Source organism: Mus musculus, chromosome 3, assembly GCF_000001635.26.
Source record: "Mus musculus strain C57BL/6J chromosome 3, GRCm38.p6 C57BL/6J".
NCBI lineage: Eukaryota > Metazoa > Chordata > Mammalia > Rodentia > Muridae > Mus > Mus musculus.
The window spans coordinates 36,987,869-37,009,044 of NC_000069.6; the positions used below are offsets into that span (position 1 = coordinate 36,987,869).

The 21,176-nt window shown below is 35.6% G+C and overlaps 1 protein-coding gene across 17 annotated transcripts in view; it reads left to right on the plus strand.

Moving 5' to 3' along the window:
- Positions 1–21,176, plus strand: part of 4932438A13Rik (RIKEN cDNA 4932438A13 gene) — a 189,971-nt gene that overhangs the window by 124,806 nt on the left and 43,989 nt on the right. For 16 of the 17 annotated variants that reach the window (XR_001783681.2, XM_006535446.4, XM_017319536.2 and 13 more), the window contains exons 48-59: positions 202–447; positions 1,927–2,020; positions 4,809–4,859; positions 6,907–7,113; positions 8,447–8,685; positions 10,322–10,566; positions 12,148–12,253; positions 14,702–14,799; positions 15,881–16,066; positions 16,971–17,139; positions 19,117–19,328; positions 20,526–20,724. Coding sequence is in view for 16 of the 17 variants with exons in the window: in XM_006535446.4 (XP_006535509.1) it covers positions 202–447; positions 1,927–2,020; positions 4,809–4,859; positions 6,907–7,113; positions 8,447–8,685; positions 10,322–10,566; positions 12,148–12,253; positions 14,702–14,799; positions 15,881–16,066; positions 16,971–17,139; positions 19,117–19,328; positions 20,526–20,724 (2,052 nt within the window). In the remaining variant the exon portion in view is untranslated. The remainder of the gene's footprint in view (positions 1–201; positions 448–1,926; positions 2,021–4,808; positions 4,860–6,906; positions 7,114–8,446; positions 8,686–10,321; positions 10,567–12,147; positions 12,254–14,701; positions 14,800–15,880; positions 16,067–16,970; positions 17,140–19,116; positions 19,329–20,525; positions 20,725–21,176) is intronic. The other variant, XM_006535450.4, reaches the window with a different exon arrangement.

The window sequence follows — 21,176 nt, forward strand, 5'->3', positions numbered from 1 at the left end:
CAGACAAACTTAATTTCAAGTATCTAGATTGATCATTTACTTCAGTAGGTATTAGAGAAGATGTTGAAAATTAATTGAGTCATCTACGAGGGAAAAGTCTACTTTAGACTTTGAAACCAAGAAAGCTAGCACAGTATTTAGAATGTTCTTTGTGCTGTGTTTTTTCAAATCTCAAACCATATATCTCCATTTACTAAAAAGGTGTTCGGAGTCCTACAGAGCCAACATGTAGAGTTGTGTTTGAGAATGAACAAGACAACAACAGCTTGACTAAAACACAGAGGAAACGTAGTCTGGTAACCTCTGAACCTCAGCATGTAACATTAATTGTGTTTGGGATTGGCATGGTGAACCGCACACACCTAGAGGCAGATATTGGTGGTCTGACAATGGAATCAGAACTGAAGAGGATCCATGGCAGTTTCACCCTTAAGGAAAAAATGAAAGGTATAACACTTTTCTAATACTTTAATGTTGCTTTGCTGAAAGAAATGTGTTTCTAATATTTGAAAATTCAAGAAAAATGAAAGTTGTACAATATTTGCTTTTCCTCATTGCCACTATAGAAATTTATAATCTAGTATTCACTTTAGTACCTTTTTTAAAAATTAAGAACTTCACAAAAATTCTATTACTGGATATAAAATTTCCCTAAAGTAATCAAAATGTGCCATTTATTTCTAAAATGGTCACAGAAGGTGTGATAGTTCATGAAATCTAGGATAGCATCTGTTTGAATACGCTCCATAGATATGTATCACAAGGGAAATAATGCTGTCAGATGAAATTGCTTGTAAAATATACCCCAGTTTCAGAAATTCCAAAATAAAATTAAATGTTTAAGTCGGTGGATAAAGCAGTATGGAATTCACTTTCATATCAGTGTTGTTTTCTTCATGGTTGTATTGTACAAGAAAAGGAACTTGTGAATTAACATTTGTTCTTGTTAACTTTATGATTATCCAACATACAAAGTCTAAATTTTTCATTAAATACTCTTCTTTAGCTGTTTTGTTTCATACCCTAAGTATGAAACAGAAGTTAAGCACTGATTTTTACATGAAAATTTATGTGTGATTAAAGAAAATTATGTAAAGAAGTGAAAAACTATAAAATGCTGAGAAAAATACAAACACACGAATTCTCAAATACAAGGCAAAAGATGGCTATATTGAAGTAAATTTTTAACTTTAGTCGTTTTAAGACTACCAATTTTTTCTTCTGTTGTTTTAGTAAACATTAAGAATTACATTGGTGCTTTTGGTTAGAATCTGGAAAATGGGCATTCACTTCTAAATGAATAGATTTAACATTTGCAAAGTTTGATAGGTCTTATCAATAGCCTCTAAGCTATATTTCTTCTTTATTGTAGCAATTCTAATTCTACAAACCTAGAAAGAACAGAAAATGACTGATGTTAAAGAGCTGGTGGTTATTTTTATAGCCCCAAGACAGTTTAAGATTTACCCATTCCAAGTTGTATCATAGGATTTATTTGTATGAAAAAAATCTAAAAGAGAAAAGCAGGCAGAATGACATATTTACTTTATTTAGATTTACAAGTAATAAATATATTAATTTCATAAGAGGTATATGGACCAAGAGTAGTAGTTTATCTGGTTTCCTTTTTTTTCTCTCAAAGCACATATGTGGTATAGACCATTTAATTCCAGTAAATTATTTAATGCATGAAGTCATGTTAAAGTGCATTTCTCCATATTTCTACTTTTTAGGTATACTCTGTATACATATATTTATGCAAAATAGTAAGCTGAGGAAATTTTCTTAAGGTAGTCTGACAATAATTGAGCACATTTATTATAATTTATAGTTATCATTTGTCATCAAATATATTGTAAATAAAGTAATTTTAATATCAGATACAATTATTTTCAGAAGTCAGATTACATTTTTTTCATATTTAAGATGTTTTGCATCAAAAGATGACCGAGACCTGTGCTACTGCTCACATTGGTGGGGTTAATATTGTACTACTTGAAGGGATCACACCAAATATACAGTAAGTGTGCTTATTTTTACTGTTTTCTTTTATTCCTTGTTACAACTTATAAATAACTTGGAATTCCTTGAATGAAGTCATCCTATGTAAATTTTGAGGATTATACTGTGTTTCTAGATACAATTGGAAAAAACAATTGATTTTGTTACTCCTGCCTATCCTAAATTCACTCCCTCTCATTTAAATAAATGCTTGATTTCCAGTATCTGGTGAGATTGTCTTATAAGAAAAATGATCATGGTACAAATTTCTATTTAGTATATAGGTTGTTAATTTTCCTGTCATTTAAATAGTTAGCTAAAATTTCAAAGAATAAGAACTCTCTTAATTTTAAGTAATCATTATTCACCTAGACTTCAGATTTGTCATTTAGCATTTAAGAAAGGTAACAGTAAAGCCTTTGAAATCTGTTACAGTATAAACTAAGCCTTTTTAAAGAGAAAGTATCAAACCAGGTGAAATCTGTTACAGTATAAACTAAGCCTTTTTAAAGAGACAGTATCGAGCCAGGTGTGGTAGCTCACCTGTAATTCCAGCACTTGGGAGATTGAAGCAAGACATTTGTTACAAATTAGAGGCCAGCTTTGACTGTATATTGCATCCCATGCTACCCTGGATTACAGAGTAAGAATCTGTCTAAACAAGGAAACAGCATCAACAACAAAAATCAAATTAAAAACAAAACTCATATACTCTATTTTAGTTCTTTGTTCTTAATTTTTTTCTGTAAGTTCTGTACTTGGGTCTGTTCTGATTAGAATGATTCTGATGTTGATAATATTTACTCATGGTATCCATAGCATTTGCATAGAGGAGTGCATCTAACCATATGACCTTATATCCTTAGTAGTATTTGCCTTCATTTCTAATTTCTTTTCAATGGGCCAGTTTTGTGTTATAACTAGAAGTGTTTTAATAGTTAAGGTCATATTTTGAGACTTTGTTCTTCTTTGATAGTATAATTAATGCTATGCTAATGTCCTGAAGCATAGTCCTCAGGCTAGATAACCACTAAATAGGAGATTTGACCCCTTCTTTCAAAGTTATTTTAGAAATCTAAATAATACAAAAACCTGTCTTGGGCAATATTTTTTTTCCATTTTTTATTAGGTATTTAGCTCATTTACATTTCCAATGCTATACCAAAAGTCCCCCACACCCTCACCCCCACTCCCCTACCTACCCACTCCCCCTTTTTGGCCCTGGCGTTCCCCTGTACTGGGGCATATAAAGTTTGCGTGTCCAATGGGCCTCTCTTTCCAGTGATGGCCGACTAGGCCATCTTTTGATACATATGCAGCTAGAGTCAAGAGCTCCGGGGTACTGGTTAGTTCATAATGTTGTTCCACCTATAGGGTTGCAGATCTCTTTAGCTCCTTGGGTACTTTCTCTAGCTCCTCCATTGGGAGCCCTGTGATCCATCCATTAGCTGACTGTGAGCATCCACTTCTGTGTTTGCTAGGCCCCGGCATAGTCTCACAAGAGACAGCATATTGATATTGATAAACAAGCCAGAGCCTGGTGGAAAGAAGATCTCAGACTTAACTCTTGCCCTAGTGGCTTAGGATCATTTCCTAGAATCATCACTGATCATTTATTTCATAGGCACTTCCTAGGCACGTCCCATCTTTTAAAAAAAAAAAAAGACCAGGAAATTCCCATGGTTAAACAGATCTCTCTCATTCATTATGGACAAACAAGAGGATGTATGAAACTCCTGTTGTAGGCTAGGAACTGAAGACCTGTTCATTTACTTAATCCACCTTGCAATTCTGTGAGCCCAGGTAATTTTTATCTCCACTTTATGGAATAAAAGAAGTGAGATTTAGAAACATCAAAGTATTAGCATAAACTATTTTAAATGGTCTAGTCAGAAGATCTCCATACTACACTGCTTCTGTCTTTCTTGTTCACCTACAGCAACCCATCCCAGAAAGCAGACTGGTGATTGTTCCATTGACTCAGAGCCAAGTTCCCTTAGATGCCCCAAATGCTGACTTTTTCTTATATCTTCTCGTCTGTTTTACCTCTTAAGAGAATGGCTTCAGTCGCTCAGCTTGTAGAACTTAACATTTATAAAATGAAAATTTAAATAATATAGAGTTGATATTTCTTATCTTTCCCCTTTATCAGCTTTTTTTGAAATATAAAAGTTACTCCTGGGCTGGTGAGATGGCTCAGCAGGTAAAAGCTCCGACTGCTCTTCCGAAGGTCCTGAGTTCAAATCCCAGCAACCACATGGTGGCTCACAACCATCTGTAATGAGATCTGACGCCCTCTTCTGGAGTGTCTGAAGACAGCTACAGTGTTCTTAGATATAATAATAAATAAATCTTTTTTTTTTTTTTTTTTTTTTGGTTTTTCGAGACAGGGTTTCTCTGTGTAGCCCTGGCTGTCTTGGAACTCACTCTATAGACCATGCTGGTCTCGAACTCAGAAATCTGCCTGCCTCTGCCTCCTGAGTGCTGGGATTAAAGGTGTGCGCCACCACACCCAGCTAATAATAAATAAATCTTAAAAAAAAAAAAGTTACTCCTTTGTTACTGTCAAAACTCGTAGTCTTAAGACTTTTTGTTAATACTATTTGGATTTATTCTTTAGCATTTCCAAATGCAATTAAAATGAAATAGAATGCGGAAAGTAGTTTCAAAAAGTCATTTGAAAGAAACCCTTAGGAGCTGGGCATTCGTGAGCTTCCTGCTATGCAGTCCTATTGTAACCAATGTACCTGTGAATGCTGATTTGCTTCCCTTTTGTTTTCCTGCTTCTCTTGAATCTGCGTCCGTAGATTGGAAGATTTTCCTACATCTCCTACAAGTACAGCCAAACAAGAATTTCTGTATGTCATATTCTTTTTCATGGCTTGTGATTAATACTGACTAGTATAGTACTTATATTACCATTGTGGGATGTGTATAGTTAGTCACCATCTCATGTTCTAGTCAAGCTTAAGTAAGGGCTGTCTCTTAGGTAAGACAGACTTTGTTTTCTTGTGCTTCTGTGGGCATATTATTTGATATCATAATGGAATTTTTCACTTGGTGAGTTTTTGTTAATTAAAAATTAATTTTAAAAAACTAACAGTGCATCAGCATGTTTTAACTTTATAATTTTGTTTTAATGGGAAATTTGTTGTTTTATCTATGGCTTTTACTCTATGTGCATTTGTGTTTGGAATATTTGAATTTTACCATTGCTGTGTTTGCAGTTAGCTGTACTTGAGGAATATGTGTAGGCGCTCACCACGTGAGCCTGTCATTACAGCGCGCTAGCATTTAGTTTAGCATTAGTTATGTCTTTGGACATTTTTAAAATAAATTTTAAATATATTGAATAAGTAGGTGATCTATATATTATGTTTTCTGCTGGTATAATCATCATATTTTATGAAATTTGTTTCATTATTTATAACAAGCCATAGATAAAACATTATTAGTTCAAAGCCATTTGTTGGGATTATGTTCTATTTCACTTCAATGATCAACTAAAAGTAATACAAATTTAATTTTATTACTGAAAAATAGCCTGTATAACATTGTCTTTTTATGAACAGAAAAGCAAAACAACCACAATTTAATTCCAATTTTCTGAGTTCTCTGGGTATTTAACCAAAAAATAATCAGTATAAACTTTAGAGCGAATTGTTTAGTGGCCAATGATCAAAATTTTTTATGGGCTTGAATATTATGTACTAGAAAGGCTCTGCGAAGGCAGCAATGGAAAACTATCAGGTGATGGTCTTTGTTGTGATACCATCACATTTGGCCACCTCATTCCAGTCCCAAGTTTTCTGTTAAGAGAGACAGTCATGTATAACACAATTGCCAAGTGGGAAAGAAATCTTTTATCATTGACTAAATAGCATATAGCCATTCAGCATATTCCACATTTCTATTGTAGAAAATTTCAAGCAAACTGACTTGAGATAGCCAGCACAAAACAAGTTATGTAAATTAAACTTTTCCACCTTCCTCCGTCTTTTAAGTTTGGAGCCAGTTCAAGGCAGGAAGGCCACGGTAGGGCCAGGGGTGTAGAGATGAAGGTAATGCTTCTAGATTTGTATAAGACTGATATGGTTATTCCAGAGGAATTTGCAAATTGCCCTTTCTGACTCGGTGAAGAATTGAGCTGGAATTTTGATGAAGATTGCATTGAATCTGTAAACTGCTTTCAGCAAGATAGCCATTTTTACTATATTAATTTTCTCTGGAAGATGACTAAACTTTGCAGCACGCTTGGTATGCCCACTGTATGTTAAAAATTCATGGCAGATGTCCATAAAGACAGGCTGAAGGTTCACAGGCGTGCAGTTTACAGAGCTCTCCAGATTTACCGTACTTTACAATGCTGGGGCCTATTCCCACGCCTTTTCCTGTGCTCCAGCACTTTCCTTTATAAAGTAGGCCCATGACTTCAATCTCAATAATTTGGTTTTTTGATGCCATTTTAGAAGTACATAAATGGATTTTTTTTTTTGTATGCAGTTTGTCTCTCTTTAGATCCCAAAACTAAAATGGAGGGGAAAAGGTTATGAGTGAGAAAAAAAAATCAAAGTAAAAAATTTTTTGTGTGTGCAAATGTTGCTAATGTTTGTAGAATTGTTAATGTTTGAAGAATTGAGCTGGAATTTTTGAGCTAATGTTTGTAAAATGTTGCTAATGTTTGTGCTTTTACTTAATATCATATATTCTAAAGAAATAATAGACTTTTCAATGCAGTATAAGATGAGTATATCTTAATATCTTTTAGAATAACTTTTCAGACTATGTTTTGACAAATGAATGCTCTCCTCCTAACTCATTGAATAAGAATATCTTATATTCTTGTTATTTTTCAAAAAATTTTTCTTTGCTTCTGTTTTAATAGTCTTCCTCCTCTGTTTTTAGAACTGTGGTCAAGTGTAGTATAGCCAAGTCCCAAGCCCTCTACAGTGCCCAGAGAGGGCTGAAGACAAACAACGCTGCAGTGTTCAAAGTAGGAGCTATCAGCATCAACATTCCTCAGCACCCTGCCACTTTACACAGCATGATGGTCCGCAGTTCTCACCAGCTGTCCAAGCAGATCTCAGACCTTATTAGACAGCCTTCCACAGCGTGAGCTATTTTATTTTTTATAGCCTGTGACTATACAGTAAGGTATCTTTTATTTTTGCTGTGATAACAAAGGTTCGTAACAAATGAGCAGTTCCTGTGAACATTGAGTATCACAGTAATGGAGCTGGTAGAGAGTATTCAAATGACATCTTGGGAGAATCATAGTATGTATCATTAAAGTATTATATTACAATGGCCAATAAGGTATTAATTATATCACATTGACCAATACTAAATATGAAATGTCAACAGCAAGTTTAAGAAAGAGATTCTAGAGATTTATTGGCATCACAATAAATTCTAATAAAAAGCAAATTAATGAATTCGAGAACTTTCAGTCATTGTTTAAATTTAAGAAATTGCAGCAGTCATTTATAGCTTGCATAATTTTGCATATTCCTTTATTATGAAATTACTATATATTTTTTAAGACAGTCTACATGCTAGATAGCATTTTAAAGGGCAGTAAATCAGACCTTTCACGGTAACCTTAGTCTCTGTGCATGTTTCACTATTCATAGCATATGCTTTTCTGACCTGTGTGTGTGTGTGTGTGTGTGTGTCTGTGTGTCTGTGTGTGTATGTGAGTATGTATGTGAGTGAGTGTGTATGTATGTGTGTGTGTGCATGCATGTGTGTGTATGTGAGTGAGTGTGTGCATGTTGTATGTGAGTGTGTGTATGCGAGTATGTGTATGTGCATGCGTGCATGTGTGAGTGTGTATGTGAGTGAATGTGTGTATGTGTGTGTGTATGTATGTGAGTGTGTGTGCCTGCATGTGTGTGTGTGTGTATGTGTGTGTGTGTATTCGTGTGTGTATGTGAGTGTGTGTGTGCATGCATGCATGGGTGTGCGTATGTGAGTGTGTGTGTGTGCTTGTGTGTATATGTAAGTGTGTGTGTGAGTGTGTGTGTGAGTGTGTGTGCGTGCATATGTATGTGTATGTGAGTGTGTATGTGCATGCATGTGTGTGTGAGTGTGTGTGTGTGCATGCATGGGTCTGCATATGTGAGTGTGTGTGTGTGCATGCATGGGTGTGCGTATGTGAGTGTGTGTGTGTGTGTATGCACCATGCATATGCACATGCTTACTTTCCCCATCCTATAAAGTGATGAAACAGTGTCTTGATGTCTCAGAAACCAGTGCCTATTTTTCCATAGTTGTTTTATCCAGGTTTTTAGTTCTTGTGTGATAAATTATGGCTCAAGTTATTACTCTGCTTTTCTAGGTCATCATTATTTGTTAGCTCTGTTCCACTGAGAAATCTAGTAATTTTATCAATAAAGTAGTAGTTTCTAATAGTTTTATGGGGTGTATGTGCTTTGGTTTGTAGCCCACAGCCTATGAAAGAAGATATTGCAACCCCACTGCCTTCTGAAAAAACCCCAACAAGTGTTAATCAAACTCCTATTGAAACAAATGAATTTCCTCAACTCCCAGAAGGCTTAGAGAAGAAGCCTATTGTTCTCAAGTTCAGCGCTATGTTAGATGGCATAGCCATTGGAGCAGCACTCTTACCATCACTGAAGGCAGAGTACAAGATGGGGAGAATGAGAAGCCATGGGATGACAGGTAACATGGAACTTTAAGTTCACCCATGTGAAATTACCCTCCCAACATCTTTCCATCCTTTTTTCCATTTATAAAATAGTTTACTCTTCTTTATTGGTTTTTCCTTGTCTTAATTCCAGTTTTTAAGGTGTAATAATAATTTTATTAATGATTTTAATTATTAAAATTTTATTTAATTATTACAAAATTAATGATAACTGCTTAGGTTTTTCATAGATTTCCTTTGTCACATTTACAAAAGGGATTGTTTTCTTACTCTGCTGTGAAATTTCTGTAAAAAATAATTGGTGACTAAATACAAATACTTTCTTCCATATCTGTTGGAATAAAAATGTCTTTTTCTCTTTTTTGTTTTAACATGGTAAATTACATTAATTTTTAAAGCACTAATAAACCTACTCAAATACAATGTTGTATTAAGGATATATGTATTCCAACTCTTTACATTTCAGAGTTTGTTTATTAAAATAGTTTTCTGAACATTTCAATCTTTATATTACCAGAAATAGAAACAAGGTAAATTGAGCTTTTGGATTTGGCAAAGTAAGAAAACATGGACTTTCCTGTATCAGAGCCCAGTTCTAACAATACACTGGCTAATTTGCTCATTTTGAAGTCTACTGGAATCCATAGGCTTCTGGGAAAAGCAAGCCAGATAGGCACTTTCAAGGTGAAAAAGTAGAATATCAAAGAGTGGACACCTTGTTGAGTAGCCAAACAAGAACCCAGAATTCTGTAAATGAAGAAAAAGGACAGAGCCAGTAAAAGAGTGGCACATTCATGAATACTGATGAGTGGTAACTGAGGCCTTGGATTGCTTTGATCTGGATGTTTTTATTTAGTGATACTGGCAAAAGAGGTAGTAGGAGAAGACCCTGGCTCCTGCAGCTTCCAGGAGCTAGTCAAAGATAGCCTTGACTGTAACAGGTGTTAGAGGAGCTCAGGGTAGTCAGGACCTTTGTGGCATCTCAAAGGTATGATAGTTGGAGTATAGCATTTTTCTGTTTATGAGAGGAACTTGGGTGTGTATACATTACCTACGTCCTGAGCAATAATATAGTTGATGGTAATCTTCTGCCAATTCATCATACCCACGTAGCTGGACAATATCAGCAAAATAATGAAACTAACTCTACATTAATATTTCCTTGAACAACCCTTTGCCAGATAGAGGACTTAAAAAAATAAACACATTAAATTAAACTGTAACATATTACTTAGTCTCTTAATAGTTAAGGTTAAAGGAATGTGTGTTTAATGTTTTAGAATTTGGGACTTGTTTTTAGCTTGAGTTGTTTTATCTTGTTGTAGTATAAGCTTCTCTACGTAAAGGGCAGTGAGTGTGTCTTTCTGTTCTCCCTTCTGTGATAATGCAGACTCTGTAAGTGTCTCTGCATCTGACACAATGTTGGTTCCCAGTAGGCATCATAAATGCTGCTAGCTTAATAGTACTTGCTGACTAATTCTTTGTACTAAGTGTACTTGTTTAACGATATGGAGTAACTCATGTGTAATTTTTAAATATTACTTCTATATGATCAACATAAACTGTGGGATGACAAAATGTTTTTTCGTAGACATCATTTCTGTAAAAGTTTATTCTTTCAGCTCTCTGTTCCTTACACTGTTCTTTCAGGTGCACAGACAAGGTTTACATTTGAGTTACCAAATCACAGGTTGCGCTTTACTTCAAAAGTTTCTGCGACAGATATGTCAACTATCCCTCCTTCTGCAAGTCTTAACCTTCCGCCTGTTACCATGTCAGGGAAATACATTATGGAAGAACATGATAGTTACTCAGATCAAGTGTGGAGTATAGATGAACTGCCTTCTAAACAAGGGTACTATTTACAAGGGAATTATCTACGTTGTGTGGCAGAAGTAAGTTTACTTTCAAATTACTTTTTGCAGTTTATAAGTTTTCAAGATTTCGATACCAAACTACATAATGGTCCAAACTTTGAAGATTAAATGTTAAATTATTTGTTCCTACACAAGGCTAATCTACTGAATTTCAAGAGAAAGGGTGTGTGTCTGTCTCTGACTACCTCTCTTCTCTGTCTTTTATTGAAACAATGTACTAATCATCTACTAATTTTTATCTTATATGTTAAATTTCAAGGTCATTTTGGCAATATTTTTATGGTTTACTTTATAAAAGAGAATAAAAGCTAACATCAGGAGCTTTATATATTTACTTCTGTAGTCCTTAATTAACTTTAAGATAAACGTACTCTCTTTAAAGTGTTTGTGTGTGGGTGGGAGGGGGTGATTTTTAATAAGGTTATATAGAATTGAATACTACTAGTCATTATTGAAAGGTCACATGGAAAGGTAAAATAAATTAACAGACTCATTTATTATTTAAGATAATGCTAAAAGCTGGCACTCCTGACTGCCACATTATTTTCACTTCTGTGTATAACTGTCAGAAGCTTTCAAAGCATGATACACCTGTTTCATATGGTTTGAAAATACATAAGAAAGCTCTTTGAGCTTTTGATAGAAATACTGTAATTGGAGGAGACACATTTAAGTCTGATATACCTTTTTCAGATTGGGCTTGCTTTAGTACCTAAGAGTTATAAATTCTTTTAGTTTTTAATTTTAAGAGTGAATGTGTGTGGCACTGCTGTGTGGCTGAAGGTGAGATGTCACGATATACAGGGAAATCAGATGACACCCTTGTGGAGCTTGTGCTTTGCTTCTGCTCTTACCTAGGTTTTTGTAGGGACAAATCTCAAGAATCTAGGTTTGCACGGTAAGCTTCATTGCCCAGCAGCCCAGTTCTTTGCTGGAAGACTATTCTTTGTGGGGCTTTGGTTTGGTTAGTTTTCTTTTTTCTTTTTTTTTTTTAATTAGATATTTTCTTTATTTACATTTCAAATGTTATCCCCTTTCCTAGTTTTCCATCTGAAAATCTTCTATCCCCTCCCCGCTCTTTGCTCCCCAACCCACCCACTCCCACTTCTTGGTCCTGGCATTCCCCTGTACTGGGGTATAGAGCCTTCACAGAACCAAGGGCCTCTCCTCCCATTGATGACTGACTAGGCCATTCTCTGCTACATATGCAGCTAGAGCCATGAGTCCCACCATGTGTTTTCTATGATTGGTGGTTTAGTTCCAGGGAGCTCTGGGGGTACTGGTTAGTTCATATTGATGTTCCTCCTATAGGGCTGCAGACTCCTTCAGCTCCTTGGGTACTTTCTCTAGCTCCTTCATTGGGGACCCTGTGCTCTATCCTGTGGATGGCTGTGAGCATCCACTTCTGTATTTGGCAGGCACTGGCAGAGCCTCTCAGGAAACAGCTTTATCAGAATACTTTAAAGCCCATTTTCATTGTTCTTATATAGTATGTATATAATTATCTCTTTTCCCTAAAGTTTTGGATGATTGGCTTTACAGAAAAGCAGAGCTAACATACTCAACAGTACAATCTCATAGTCTGATTTTGTTTGGCAGGTTGGTTCCTTTGAACACAATCTCACAACAGATCTTCTAAACCACTTGGTGTTTGTACAGAAAGTGTTCATGAAGGAAGTGAATGAAGTAATACAGAAGGTGTCTGGTAAGGCTGTCTGGGGCTAGGAATGCAAGTTTCTATTTTTATTTGTCATATGAGGTTTCATGATCTAAAATAAGATGTAAGTGACATAAAATTATATTGATAACTAGTGTGAGTGTGTGTGAGAGAGAAACAGAAAGGTGAGAGGGGGGGATGGATGCACACTCATAAAGCAAAAGAGATAATCAGCTAGTTTCTTTTATTTTCTTTATATTATTCCCTTAAGCTGGGGTCTCTCATTGAACCTGGAACTGACCAGTTGTTTAAGACAGTAGGGTCCTTTATTTCAAGAAAGAAAATCTGTTGCTATGGCAGATTGGAGGGTTTTGGGGGCAGTTCTCTGTAAGAATCAAAGCCCACCATTCACTTACAATCTGGAGTAATTATAGGGCAGGGAGGGAGGATGAAGTTTCCTTCTTGGCCAGAGATGGGCGAAATAAATTGTGAGTAGCAAATGAAACAATGCGGGTGGTCACTGGACAACTCTCATGAACAGCTTTGAGGTGTGCCATATGTGCCAGGAATCTAGTTCGGGTTCAAAATGACCATGATTAACAGTCTTGACTTTTGTTTCCTTGGGTAGATGTTGTTCATGTAATTCTCTGCTGTCAAGATTAGCATCCCCATCACAGTTTGGGGGCAGTTTCTGGTGTTGAAAACTTTGGAGGAAGACATTTTTAAGGGTTGAGTCCTTCCCCAGAAGCCTCCAAGCCTGTTAATACCTATCTGTCTAACATTCTCTCCTCACAAGTGGAGACCCTGAAACCATTTAGAATATGGAAGTTGAATAAGTCTGGCTGCTTCCAACAAGGATTGGGAGATTAGAGAGGAAAAAGAGGGGAATTAGTGAGACTCTTGATGACTTTCAAACATGGAAGAACAGTCAAAGTGACCATGAGCTGGATCATCTCAGAACTGTCTGAATCAACTGTCAACGAGTATAGACAAAATTAAGACAGTGACTGAATACACCATGTCTAGAGAAGAGCATTTACAACTAAGATTATAGTAGATTTAAGAGGATTTTGCTGCAGAGATCTATATGTAAAGCTGGTCACCAATGAGTTGGCAGTCTTTGGCATGTTTTTACTCTTATTTTGTAGAGCTTGTAAAGCAAAGGAGACATATGCAAAATTATCAAGTATACAGAAAAAGTATTTATGTGATTTGGAAAAATATGAGTCCTTTAATTTGATTAAGAGCCTTAATTTGATTAAGTCATTGTTTTAGTATATTATTACCAACTGCTTTAACTTTGGGACATAAGTATGGGGATAAGTGAAAATTATACTAGAAATGGATATTTTTAACACATCACATTGGAAAGACCAAGTTTTTATAAGAGTACATCAAGGAAAAATTGGTAAATGAGAGCTAATAAGAATAAGGACTGGAGAGATGGCTTAGTGGTTAAGAGCACTGACTGCCCTTTCAGAGGTCCTGAGTTCAATTCCCAGCAACCATATGGTAGCTCCCAACCATTTGTAATGATCTAGTGCCCTATTTGGGTGTGTCTAGAGTCAGCTACAGTCTGAAGATGAGCTACAGTGTACTCATATACATAAAATATTTTTCAAAAAAAGAATAAGAGTAATTATGCTAATATGTGTAGACTAAGTTGCGTATATGGCATATTGCATGCACTCAGTAATTCATTCTCCTTGGTACTAGGGTCTGCACAGATATCTGTTTAGTTGAGAATGTAGCAAGTAAAAAAGAAAAGAATACAGATGGAGGGCCACAGTTGCTTAAGAAAAGGTAATCCAGAGAATGGTAACATCAAGAGAGCTATGGCTTAAAATTCAAATGAAAAAACAGTAATGGTGATTTAACATTTTAGAAATTGCACTGAAATGTAATGTAAACATCCTCTGTTAGAATTAGTTAGCATGAGACTTTCAAATGTGACAGCAGAAAAGGCCTTACTTGAAGGGAGTAAAGCTATCTAAAAAATATTAGTAATTTATGTCACCTGAAACTTTGGTGGTAGCTGGATGATACAGACAGGAAGAAAGATGGAGTATTTGATAGCTGGCTGCAGATAAGGTAATCACTAATTAAGATTGGTTAAGAAACCTTATTGTGGGTTTCAGATATGAGGTAGAAATTAGGATCTGCTGATGAGCAGAAGAAGGCAAAGTAATGCTGTAATTGTAGAGCAGCTGTTGAGAGAGGGAAAGTGCAAGCATTTAAGTAGGCACTCGGATTTCCAGGAAGCATCTAGCTAGCTAGCTTACAGAAAGTGTCTGCTTGGCTGCTGTTCACTAGTCCTAACGATTGGGGTCCTGTCTCATCACACTACTGTTCCTTTTTCTCTCTCTCAAACTGAAGATTGATTTGTCATTAAAGAAAAATGTTTTACTGGAGGTTTTCTTTTTAATACACAAAATATAGTCAGAATTTTGTGTGATAAGGAAGCTGTCTAGTCTTTCAGGATTTAACCTTTTCTAGGTGGGGAGCAGCCTATCCCTCTCTGGAATGAACATGACGGAACAACAGATGGAGATAAGCCGAAAATTCTCCTCTACTCCCTGAATTTACAGTTTAAGGTAAACTTCCATAACACTGATGCTCTTAGGACCAGCTTTCTAATTAATTAGTGTATATTTTATGTGGAAAATTTGCATGATGCATAATTGCAAAATAGTGAAAATAAACTGTATTCTGCTTACTCGGGGAAAGCTTTAATGTCTGAATCTTCTATCAGTGCTTTTTTTCTCCTTTTCTTTTTCATATTGACACTCCCCTCCCCTCCCCTCTCCTCTCCTCCCCTCCCCTCCCCTCTCCTCCCCTCCTCTCCCCTCTCCTCCCCTCCCCTCCCCTCCCTTCCTCTCCCCTCCCCTCTCCTCCCCTCTCCTCCTCTCCTCTCCTCTCCTTTCAAGACAGAATCTCAACTATGAAGTCCTAACTGGCTTGCTGGAACTCTCTCTATATAAACTAGGCTAGTCTTGAACTCAAAGATCCAATTACCTCTGTCTCTCTAGTGCTGCGGTTAAAGGAATGCACACCACCATGCCCAGTCCTTCTATGACAACTACTGCTACAATAATAGTAATAATGATAATAATAGCAACAACAGTAACAACATTATTATTAGCATGTATTTTGAAAAACTTCTATATCTTTCTATATCAGATTATTGAGATCAGCTTTATCTTCTGAAAGCAGTATTATATAATTTAAACAGTTTGTTTAGCGATGTTCCAGTGAACACTTGGTATTTCTAATTACTTCTTTTGTAATTTACTCTGCAAGAACATTTTGAATATCTGTTCAATTAATAATAGTCTTTTAGGGAGGCGATGGTAGAATGCTTGCCCATGTGTACAATTGCCTGAGTGAAGCAAAGCTATGGGTCTTCCTTGCCGCCAAAGGTGGGAGAGCAGGGCATGGCCAAGGAGAAAAAGAAAGAGCTGTAATACTTTAAATCTTAATTATCTCCTGTAAAAAAGTAAAAGTGCTAAAATGATATGTATTAACTATAGCATCCTAGTAATAACTGATTTAAAGAATGTGTGCCTTAGACATCTTATATATGCTATGACTTCTTATCATATTTCAAAAGATTGCATTTCAGTGAGTCTATATTGGTTCATTTTCTTATTTTCCTCCTAACGTGTAATCTGCTAGGGTATTCAGGTAACAGCCACCACACCTTCAATGAGAGCTGTGAGATTTGAGACTGGATTGATTGAATTGGAACTTTCAAACCGACTTCAAACCAAAGCCTCACCAGGAAGCAGCAGCTATCTGAAATTATTTGGTAAATGCCAAGTGGACTTAAATCTGGCATTAGGGCAAATTGTCAAACATCAGGTTTGTACAGAATATAATGGTATTGGCACTATTGTCTGTAAATTAACTTATGTGTTAGAATTTTAGAAATATTTTAAGTTCCTAAAATTTGTATTGTAAATTCTGATGAAAACTTACTTAGGCCTTTATAATTTTACTTTGCCATTTCTTGCCATTTTTGACTATATACTCCCTATTACAAGTTTGTGCAAGAGCAATCTCATGAGACTTTATCCAAAATCTGTAGAAACATTTGCTTGTAATATTTCAGTTTCTTAAGCATTAGTTACATCGCACTGTCTTGTGCTTTTATTAGTTAATATGTAAAGTGTTAAGTTTACACCTTCCCTATAGAATGTTTGAAATTTTCAAATGTAAAGTTTTAAGAAAAAGATAGCAACTAGTGTAGTTCCCTAATCAGGTTTACTGTTTATCAGAGATACTTTTTTGTTGTTCTAATTTAATTTTGCTAAATATGTCTTTTTAATGTCCCACCTAATTTTGATTTGAAGAGTCATTTTTAATTGCCAGTTGTGGTTTTAAAAAAAATCAATGGCTATATTAACTATTTCAAATTCTTACTAGAGTTAGAAAATGAATTTTTTTTCAAATGGAAACATATTTTGAGAGAAATCTTATTAATTTCAAACACTTAATACATTACTAGGCCTACCTCTGCTGGGTAATTGTGCTTGACAGCTTTATCACAGAGCTACAGCCCAGATCCAAGTTTACCTTTTACATAGTTCTTCATAATTTATATTAATTTTTAAGTACTTATGTTACAAATAATAAAGAATCTACCATTTAATGGCTAAATTTGGAAAGTATACTGTAGGTCTTTTGGAAAACAATGGTATATAATGTTTAAATGATTTTGGTAAAATTTTCCATTGATTTTGTTGAGTTTTAAATTTTATTTTAGGTTTATGAAGAAGCTGGTTCTGATTTTCATCAAGTTGCCTATTTTAAAACTAGAATTGGACTAAGGAACGCCCTTCGAGAGGAAATCAGTGGTTCTTCAGATAGGGAAGCTGTGCTTATTACTCTGAATAGACCAATTGTTTATGCACAACCTGTGGCTTTTGATAGAGGTAAGTTTATATCAGCCATGACTGTCTTCTAGGCGGTAGTCATGCTCAGTATGTATATGTATATATGTATGTATAGGTGTGTGTGTATATATGTATGTATGTATGTATGTATGTATGTATGTATGTATGTATGTATGTATGTATATACATATGTATATATGTATATATACCTTGGCTTTCCAGTGCAGATACCTGACAGCTAAAATGCCTCCTAAATCTGAAATGTGAGCAGAGCACCTAAGACGAGTCTTGCTAACTACAGCTTTTAAAGTCATTTCATATTTTACAATTATTTTGCTTTTGACATAAATAGGATTATTTTATTCCAAGTTCCAATCTTAAATGCTAAGTTTTTTAGTTGGATTATCTACCCATTTGTATTTACAACATACACTGATTCATTAATTCTGAAAAATGTTTTACTGTGTGCTGGCTAAAAGTGGGATACAATAGATAACTGGATCAGGATTCCTGCCCTCAAGTAATGTAGTCTGCTGAAAAAAAAAGAGTTCATATACACTTGTCAATGAGTCAAAAATCTTTTTTTCCTAGATCTGAAAGAATGTGTATCTTCCTTTGCTCTTTTGCTCTTTAGAGGAGAAACAAATTCTTCAGTTTCAACTTAGAATGTAGAGTTCACCAGGGAGATAAGCACATGAGATCAGCTGCTACTCACTTTCTTAACCTAGGGCTAGACCCGTCCTAGCATACAGTAGTACATACAAACATTTGCTAACTGAGAGAATTGAGTGTTTGTGAGCACAGTAGTCTAAGAGAAGATAGCAACAGCTTTTAGAGAAGAATGGGAAAGAAGGCTGACTGGATGGACAAACTAATGTTTAAATTATTTTTCAGAGGCAATAAGAAGATACTTCTGAATCTGTGTAAAATTTCAGTTCTCAGTGGTCTTAGATTCACCATTAAATACTTTGCTTTTGGCAGTGCGCCATAGCTGCTTTTTGTTTTGTTCCTGAGCCCTTTACTCATGCTCTGCATCTCCCATTTCACCAGCCTTCCCTTATCCTTCACCAGGTCTTAGAACACTCTCAACTGGTGTGTGGCATCATTCTTGATTTTTCTCTTCTAGTGGCTCTCCATTTTTACCTTCTTAGACTTCCATACTGTCTTGAAATGAAGATTTTCCTTTGCATGTTTTTCTTACTAACAAACTCAAATGACTTTGACCATTTCAAATTGCATTCTTTAAGATAATGTGCCTAGCATTGTGTCTTTGTTTTTAGAAATATTTCAAAGCAATAAGTACATAATAGTTGATTTTCTGCTGATATGATGAAGTACTGTGAAGAAAGGTATCTTGTAGATACAAAGTTTATTTGTGCATAGAGGTCAGTAGGATAGTCCATAATGGCTGTAGAGGCATGACAGTATGTAGCCCCAGCAAGAAGGTAAGAGAAGAAGAAGAAGGTAAGAGAAGAAGAAGGTCTAGTCCACACTGAGGAAAGCCCAGTCTGAACTCTAATGGGGTAATGCTACGAACTCTCATTGGTTCTGCCTTTCCCATAACTTCTCCGAATAGTAACATCAACTGGGAAACAAGTGTTTAAATGCCTGATCCTGTGACATTTCTCAGCCAAACCAACACAGAAGGTAAACTGTACAGTTAAGGACAAGGCTCCTGTTTTTTCATGTATTATTCCAACCAAGACCAAATTGTGTAATAGGAATTCTACAATATTGAATGGATAAGTGGACCTGGGTTTTCTTTCTGTTGTCACTAGACAGTTGCTTGCTTTCTGTTTCTTTCTTTTCTTTCTTTCTCTTTTTTTTTTCATGAAAAGTATTAACTGTATGACTTTAGTATCATTATAATTCTAGCCAAATTTTTCTGGTAGTAATTTTTACTAGAAATTATTGTTAATCATCAGAATTTTACAGTAGTTGGGATTTACTAACTGTAATAAATCACTTACATCATTGACTTTAGTTTTCTTTCTGCCTGTTCTTAATTTGCAAAAGCTGTTCTGTTTTGGCTGAATTATAAAGCTGCCTATGACAACTGGAATGAACAACGAATGGCTTTACATAAGGATATTCATATGGCTACAAAGGAAGTGGTAGACATGCTCCCTGGTATCCAGCAGACATCAGCCCAGGCCTTTGGGACTCTCTTCCTCCAGCTAACTGTGAATGATCTAGGAATTTGCCTCCCTATAACAAATACCGCACAGGTACAGAAAATCAAAACATACGAGGCTTTATTCCAGAATTGAAAGCTAGATATTGCTACTCAACCATTTCTGTGAACATGGATTATAACCATTTTAAGTAGAGCTGTTTATAACTTGAGCAAGGAAGAACTCCTAATTCTTACCTTTGCAAATAAGCTTTAGAATCATCTTATTGCTTTTTTTAAAGTAAGAGCTCTTAGGATTGATCTTTGTATAAAGTGGAAACAGGAATATTTCAAAATGACTTTATTACCCCCACATGTAACATGGTAGGGAATTTCAATTTTCTTACAAAGTGTAGTATGAATATTAAATAATTATTTAAAAACTTGCAAGTTATATATGTACTTAGATGAAAAAAAGATGCTATCTTCATAATTTAGGGCCAGTTTTCAGAAACGTATTGGAACTTGAACTTGTGGTTAAGTAAGAAAACGCTGTCTGCACTTGTCAGACCAAGAAGAAATTGCCCTAAGAATCATATGCAGAGATCTGTCTTATTGTTACAGTCTTCTTTCATTGTCACTTTTAATAGTTTGAATGTTGTGGCAGTTACTAACTGAATGGAGTAAACTTCTGTTGAGGGTTCTGTTTGGTTGAACAGGGCTAAGAGAAACTTGGCATTCAACTGTTGTTGGCGTCTAAAGACTTGAGATGTGGCAGCTTTTTAATGACATGATAAGACGGTTCAGGAAAGCCACACACATAAGAACTGGCCATCGTAGCCCACGAAACAGGGGCCAGACAAACACAGATATTAGCTCTTGCATATTAAAAAGGAAAAAGTACACAGGAAAATATATTTCATTTACTCAAAATGAAATTTTATTCTTTAAAAACCTATTTTGCTAATATTGAGGATTTCTAGACTTAACCATTTCTAGACTTTAATTATGAATATAAAGATTTCTAAAGTTTAGAAGTCATCTGGTCTGGAGAAATGACTCAGCAGTCAAGAACACTTGTTGCTCTTGTCGAGAACCTGGGTTTAATTTCCAACACCCATGTGGTGGCTCACAACCATCTGAGCCACTCTAGTTCAGTGGATCTGAAGCCCTCTTCTGATGTCTGTGGGCACCAGACAAGCGTGTGGTGAACATAAGTATAGGCAGGCAAAACATTCATGCACAGAAAATAAATCTTTAAAAATGCATTCTAAATTCACCTTTGCCTCATTTCCCTGTGATTTTTCTTTAGTCTAACCACACTGGAGACCTGGACACTGGCTCTGCTCTAGTGCTGACCATTGAAAGTACTCTCATCACTGCATGCTCCTCAGAGTCTCTGGTTAGCAAAGGCCATTTCAAGAACTTTTGTATCCGTTTTGCTGATGGCTTTGAGACATCATGGGATGACTGGAAACCAGAAATCCGTGGAGATCTAGTAATGAATGCTTGTGAGTCTGATTTATTTTCTATATAAGGCTTATAATTGTAAAAAAAAATTAAAATGTCTCTGTTGAAAATTGAAGGATGTTCAGATATAGGAATGCTTTAGAAATGAAATAAGGGTTTTTTGTAGTTAAAGGTAGCAAACTATATCTGTAAAAACTCTTAACTTCAGGCTTCTGGTAAGGCAGAAAGACTTACACATTTGAAGCCTGGTTTTTCCTGTAGTTGAATGACCAAATAAATAATCCTTGTTCCATGATCTGTAAGAAAGTGGTAATTGCAAGACCCAACTTAGTAAGCATAGAATAGATTGTGATTCTCCTGGACTAGAATTTCAGCTTTAATTATAGCTGACACAGGAATAACCCAACACACAGCCCAAGTTTCTAGGATTTGAAAGACTCATAGTGGACTCCTCTAATTCCACTCTGATGTATGTGATGATTTGAAAGGAGAA